The sequence below is a fragment of the Penaeus japonicus genome, unplaced genomic scaffold, assembly GCF_977035675.1.
Source record: "Penaeus japonicus unplaced genomic scaffold, GWHDUDI00000001_assembly GWHDUDI00000036, whole genome shotgun sequence".
Classification (NCBI taxonomy): Eukaryota; Metazoa; Arthropoda; class Malacostraca; order Decapoda; family Penaeidae; genus Penaeus; species Penaeus japonicus.
The window spans coordinates 2,659,485-2,666,984 of record NW_028234438.1 but is presented as its reverse complement, the minus strand read 5'-3'; the positions used below and the strand labels follow the sequence as shown (position 1 = coordinate 2,666,984).

Sequence of the window (7,500 nt, the reverse complement as noted above, 5' to 3'; positions counted from 1 at the left end):
CTGCAAGACAGGTTACAAATACCCCACATCTTTGTTTATCAAAATATATCCAACCCTCTGATGAACTCCTAAGGAACAATAACAAATAGATCCAGAATCACTCTGGGTAAATATCAAATATCAGTCATGTATATCAATCAGGTTAGTCTAGTGTCAACTTTTTGTCATGGAAAGCTTTGCTTCTGAAAATCAGTCACATTATTACAATTCTAACAGGCAGTAAATAAATAGCATAAACATATATATACTTCAAGCAAATTTACAATGCTTTCTTGCTGATGCCATTATTCTTTAAAAAGCATTCTATTAAATATACTGTTCATGTTAATCAAAGTCCTGTCGTTCTCTTAAATCTCTACAAAAAAGGAACTCTCTGTAAATAAATGTGTGAAATATACATAGTATTAAAAATAAGTAGACTAAAATACCGTATCACCCATGAATTATATGGATGTTTAGAAGAACATTACCATGGAAACAATGCATTTTATATCATGTCAAGTGTGCGAGAGCTGTGATAGACATTTTCAAAATTCTGAGTTTCACCCTTCCTTTCTTCCTTTTTTTGTAAACAGAAATCTAAAAACAACACAAATATCTTTGCTATATTATAAAATGGCTTATACTACTAATGGGAATTTTTTTTTACATTAAGTGCACTGTGCTGATTTTTATCATACTTTTAGCAGCCATCATTTAAAATGTTACAAATAAAAAAATTAAAATTTGCAAATATTGCCTTCTCCATCAATTTTGCAATTGCAAACCTGGGCTACATTGCTACCCTTATGCAACTTCCTTGACCGTTGATTTTCTGAAACAAACAAATACACATTATTTGTAGAGTAAACATAAACAAATATTTGATATTGTTTTTTTTTCTACAGGGAAAAAATCTATTTACCTTAAAGAAAATAATGACTAAAAAACAAAATGATGGTAAAATAATATACAGACAAAGGAATTTTCACATGCTACATATGTTTATGTAACAAAGATATATGAATGAATGAAAAATAACTATGATACATGTTACGTCATCATGCACATCTATATTATCCGTTTCCTAGCTCTGCAATATTCATACTGCCCTGCCACAATGGAGTACCAACCACTTACACTTTAAAAGCATTAAACAAAAACTCTATGTGAACTTCCACCTTTCATTCGCATGGAACAAAAATATATTCTTATCCTGATCAACATAAATGCAATATTGACCTCCTTTCATAACACCAACATGCAATCCTGCTAGATCATCGCAACACAAATTTCTCTTACACTCCTTTCATCCATACCCATCTGAAATCATATCCTCTGGTCTTCTCAAAGCCCATATCACCATTAATAGAAGAAAAAAGCAAAACAAAACTGAATCTTTTCCTATTTCAAAGAAAAAACAACTAATTAATACATCATAATATCAACTTCCAAACTTACAAAACCTATTGTGATCTATAACAGCCTTATACTTGAAACTGTCACTATACTATCAAAATTTCACCTTCAATTTTCTTTAGACTTTAACTAATATTGTCTCAGGAGCCTTTACATGTGGTGGCAGCACTTACTGCCAGGGATGTAATATTACATCATGACTTTTTGTATGGCTGGCATGCCAGGTGATCATGCATGCAGAAGGTGGCCGCAGCCAGAGCGGGTGAATAGCCTAAGGCGTCAGGCATGCTTGCTTGAAATATCACAGCGTTAAGATGTTAAGGCATTATCGGATTAACTCTTAAATGAATCATAACATTACATTTAATAATGGAGATAAGTAAAGATGGAACTATATTTTTGCAACAGATGGTCTTTTATATTAAGTTTAAGAAGCAAATGGAGATGTGAAAAGGTATCCATCAAATATTCTACATGCGAGGAATCACTAATTCAGAGTAATTAACTATGATTTATCATTTACACAGCTTCACTAATCTAGATTAACTAAGATTTGATAATCTAGATTAAATTACTGGGACTTATTCATTCAACCCTTCTGAGGCAAGCCACATCTTTAGATGCTCAGCCCAGGCTGGGTATCTGGAGATGTGTGTGTTTTCTATTATTTCCTAGACTTATAGTATGAAATATGAATCTCTATATGATATATTACCAAAGTAATATAAATTGGCATTTGGTATAAAAGGTCATCATAAATGACATAAACAAAAGGTTGTAATTTCAACAAAAGGAAAGATGCAGTATGAAAGATGATCTGACCCCACAAAAACACCTGTCGTGGAAGGGTTAAGATATACTGATTTCTAAGATTAGGTATTTCAACAACAAGGCCAAGATTCCTAGAATCTGAGAGAAAAAGGGACACGCACATAATCTCATTCTAAAATACAGTACATCTGCTATATAACTTGGTACATAAATGAAGATGGTGCAATGCTAATCAATGGTGCATTACGTATCTCCACATCTAAAAACAAACAGTCAAATAAATGACCCGATGTAAAAAAAATAAAAATCCAGAAAATACAAAGGAAAAGTGTCTAAACATCCATATGTGTAAAACTGTCATTTATCCTTGATTGGCGGAGAGAAAAAAAAAGACGTCCATGCAAGGAAAATATTCGTGCTTCCAACTACGACAAAAATAAACCTACAACAGCGGCGGAAAATTACTCACGCAGAGAGAGTGAGTGACCACTAATGCTTGACGTGCTTTCTGCCAAACCATTTATATCTGGATAATACAACGAAAACGAGTCAATGGAATCGGCCAGAAAATAGGATATCATGTTCCTCTAAACCAGTCGCGTAAGAATGGCAGCGAGCAAACCATGCACAGTATTATTTTCATGATCTTTTGGACCAGGAACTTGTAAGCACAAATATCTTTTGTCTTTATTTGTTAATAATGTGTGAATATATATGTATATGTATATTTGTGAGCATGTGCACGCACATGCGTGTGTGTGTGTGTTTGCAGGTGAGCATTTCAGCAAGTCTGTGAATGTGCTGCATGTGCATCTTTGTCTGTGTGTGCCTGCAAGTGTGATTGTGGATGTGGGAGTAAAAGTGTGAGTGGTAAAAAGTGAGAATGTGACGGGAGTAAGATAGAATATATACAAATGTGTGTGTGTGTGTGTGTGTGTGTGTGTGTGTGTGTGTGTGTGTGTGTGTGTGTGTGTGTGTGTGTGTGTGTGTGTATGCGTATGTGTGAGTGAGTGAGTGTGTGAGTGAGTGAGTGAGAGTGAGTGTGAGTGTGAGAGTGAGTGTGAGCGTGAGTGTGTGTGTGTGTGTGTGTGTGTGTGTGTGTGTGCATGTGTGTGTGTGTGTGTGTGTGTGTGATGTTTGTATACGTTGAGATATATCTATATATATATATATATATATATATATATTATATTATATATCATATATATATATATATATATATATATATATATATATATATATATATATATATATATGTATATATATATATATATATACACACACACACACACACACATATGTGCGTCTGTATGTATATATTTACTTATCTACATATACATATATTCAGAGAATATACAAATGTATGTTGTGTATGTATAACATCACATTCAACAGCAGCTGAAAAGCAACTAAATGCCTTTTATACTAGAATGATGAAAAATCCCCTGCTTCTAATAAGTAATAACACCTGTCAGAGGTAATAATATACTGCAATATTGAGTCTTCTTAGTACAGTTGTAATAGCTATAATGATGAAAATAAATATTACTTAAATATCTACAAAAGGACAACAGAAATAAAGATCTTTTCAGAATAATGGCTGCTTAACCCAATCCCGACGGGCCCGGCGAGAAGTGGCAACCCCCTACGCCGGGCCTATGCAATATTGCATCGGGAACATCACACTGTTGTGTCGCCCCGTCATCAGGCATTTAGCCGTGTCACATGGGTGTGACACACCATCATCATAGGGTTAATCTTGAGGTTCAACAGAATACTTAACCCTTTCCCGACGGGGCACACGCTATGCGAAAATCCAATATTGCATTGGAAACGTCACACTGGCATGACACCCCGGCATTGGGAATTTAGCTGTGTCACAAGGGTGTGACACACCGTCTTCATAGGGTTGACGGGAATACAAGAAAATTTGCCAACATTGACCATTTTAAAAGACAAGTTCTCTTAAACTGGTATTCATCATAGGTGAAAATCTCTTCTAAAATCATATTTTAGAGTAGACCAAGAGATTTATATATGTACTTTTTTGGTAATGAAATCTCTTAATTGTTACTAAAAAAATGACTCAAGTATTCTTATGGTCTTCTTGAAAAACAGTATATTAACCTAAAGGCTTCATCAATCAGTCATATAACAACAATGTTTAAAGCCAACCCCATAAACATTTAAAAGACGGAAGGAGAAGCAACAGACCAATTTACAACCATGTTTAAAACATTATTGCAAAATATCCTGAAGAATTTAACAGCTGCCATTGTTGACATACCAGTACCTGCCTTACAACCTAATTCTCGATAGTAAGGTAAAATAGCAAAGCCAAAGCTACCCACTCATATTTCCATCATTGGGGTATATATATATTTTTTTTTTTCTTTTAAGATTGTAGGATAAAGATGCAATAGAGGGAGAAAAATATAGAGTACAGAAGGAGAGTGACCTAAGATAACCTTACCTTTTCTCCGAATGTCCTTCATTCCACGGCTGGACTTCAGGTGACATGAAGATGAGATAGAGTGTGCATACGATGAAGTATACAATAGACACCAGCTGGAATACTTCTTTCCATCTACTTAGGGTTTGCTGAGAGGAAATTTAGAAAAATATAAATCACTATCGCTCTTCAATTTCATAAAAAAGTAGGGAATGTCATTAAGTGCCTAATTATGCTTCGAAGGTATACAACATTATTCTACAAAGTTGAAATAATAGACACTAAAAACTATTCCCCATTCCATGCTTAATATCATCATCTCATTTGATTGCTTTTGATATCACACTGAAATGAGATGGTCTGCACATCCCTGACAAAATTAAATTAGCGTATCACCCTCATTGGGAATAAGAGAAGTCTATATACACCATCATGAATGACCCTTCACTATACTAACAAAGCAGCTCCTACTTTAGCTACTGACACTTACACATTGTTTTTTATGAACACAGATTATCAGTTTCTTGAACACATGATGTCAAGAACTGTTTCACAAGGATCCATACCTGGTTATTGATTATGGCTCCTGTAATCTCAGGGGCTAGAAATCCTGGGATAGTTGCCAGTGTGTTGGATATCCCAGTTAAAGTACCAGCAAAGTTTGGTGCTAGTTCCTACAAGAGAAAGTAACTTATGTATTCTAATTTTTATACTAATATATTAAACACAAACGAGGTGGATTACATTTCCTTCTAACTAAACATGTATCCTCCTAAAGACCCATCCACGTGATTGAGCAGTGTTTCCAGGCACATGTGACTAGGTTGCCAGTTGACAGACTTTTCCTTTGCATCTCTGGCCAGTTCATCAGACAGTGACTGGTAGTGTGATGTTGTGGCTAGACATATGAAGTTACATATGGACCCAAGGGGGTGTTACTTTCAGCTCCTTGAGTTTTGCCCAAGGTTATAACGAACGTCATGTCTATCCCGTCACTCGCTAAAGATCCCCGGTCTAGGTGCGAGACTCATTTCGTTGCTCACCATGGTTATCACATTGCACATATCCCCATTGGAGACTTCCTCTCACTCCTGCCTGGCTTTGACTGGATGCCATGTGCAATGTGATGGACAAAGTCAATCATGTGGATGGGGCTAAAGTGGTCTCACAAATAAACATTTGATATTTAGAACATAAATAAAGCAATAAATGCAAATATACAGAAAAAAGATCTATAAAACAAACCAATATAAATTTTATAAATTCCTAAATTACCTGAAATGCACAGTGGAAGCCACAAAACGTAGCCCCAGTTGCTCCGACAGCTAGACAGATCAGTGCAACAGCCAATCTTCCGTCACAGCCAGCCCAAGGCACAAGCAGAACAGCAATCATTGGAATGTAGTTTCCTGAAGACAGAGATAAATCAATTACCGTCTCTCAATGCCACATTGAATTACTTCTGAAGGCATTATTTTAGGACATTTACAAGAAGTTCTCTTATGAATACAATATTGAAAGCTGGAAGACAATGAAGATAATGATGAATATGATAAATTTACATAACAGCAGTATCATATCATATCAATCTTGCAAATCAAATCCAATGCAATAAGCTAAGCAAAAAAAACAAACTCACCAATAATCATTGACAGCCTTCTTATTTGTCTCGTTGATAAGACCTGTTTCTCCAGCAGATGGTCCATGTATCTTGAATAGCTTAAACTAAACACCCACATCAGCAAGTAAGGCAAAGCTGACACCACACCATTCTGAAGAGAAGGGGATCATACAATATACGGCAACACCACACTGCACGTCCCACAAGGTGACATATATATATGGTAGACAAGGATTGGGCCATTTTCAATTTCGATTTTTAAAGATACAAATAAGGAGAAATATGTTGGGTGAGGGCATGTAGGAGATGGAGATGAAGATGGAGAGGGATTGGAAGAGAGGGAGAGGTGAGAGGGAGAAGAAAGAGAGGAAGATGGAGGGAGAGGGGGTGATGATGAGGGAGAGGGAGAGTAGGAGGGAGAGGGGAGAATGAATGAGAGATATATAGGAATGGGAGAGTGAAAGAGAGACAGACAGGCAAAAAAAAAAAAAAAAAAGAAAGAGAAAGAAAAGGACAAGAAAGGGAGAAAGATGAACACACACAAACACCTGATGGTCACATACCTCTTTCATGTCATAATGCTGCATGTTTTTCAGGTACGTTGGGAGTTCAGTGAGCAGGCAGTAGAAGCCCCAGTTGTTGCCTACGTGGGTCACTATTACCACCAAGAAGGGGGTTGAGGTCAGGATGGAATGCCATGGGACTGGTAGACTCTGTGGATTTGTGTGTTTATTCATATAAGCATTCATATATTATTTTCCAATTTATTCTGCATACATATTTTATTAAAACTGTGACCAATGGGCTAACTTAATCACTCACCTCACTCTTTATTGGTCTCAAAAAACCCGCCCTTTAAGTACAGTATATATCTATATAATAAATAAATAAATAAATAACTAAATAAATATAATATATACATATATATAATATATATATATAGATAGATATATATAATATATAATATAAATATATATATATATATATATATGATATATATATATCATATATATATTATATATATATATAAATATATATATATAAATGATATATGAAAAATATCTTTATATATAAATACAATATATATATATAATATATGAATATATAATAAATAAATATATCATATCTTATATATATATGCTTATATAAATATATAAATCTATAAATTAAATATATATATATATATATATATATATAATTATATATATTATATATAATATATATATATATATTGTATACTTAAACCTGATAAAGTAAA

General features: G+C 34.4%; 1 protein-coding gene across 1 annotated transcript in view; it reads right to left on the bottom strand.

The window, feature by feature from the left end:
• Positions 1-290: 290 nt before the first annotated feature.
• LOC122246955 (putative inorganic phosphate cotransporter) overlaps positions 291-7,500 on the bottom strand; it is a 13,775-nt gene continuing 6,565 nt past the window's right edge. The window contains exons 4-10 of the mRNA XM_086531657.1: positions 6,806-6,955; positions 6,261-6,393; positions 5,897-6,030; positions 5,188-5,295; positions 4,643-4,770; positions 2,639-2,695; positions 291-814 (exon numbers count right to left, since the gene is read on the bottom strand). Of these exons, the coding sequence (XP_086387783.1) occupies positions 2,659-2,695; positions 4,643-4,770; positions 5,188-5,295; positions 5,897-6,030; positions 6,261-6,393; positions 6,806-6,955 (690 nt within the window). The 3' untranslated portion in view covers positions 291-814; positions 2,639-2,658. The remainder of the gene's footprint in view (positions 815-2,638; positions 2,696-4,642; positions 4,771-5,187; positions 5,296-5,896; positions 6,031-6,260; positions 6,394-6,805; positions 6,956-7,500) is intronic.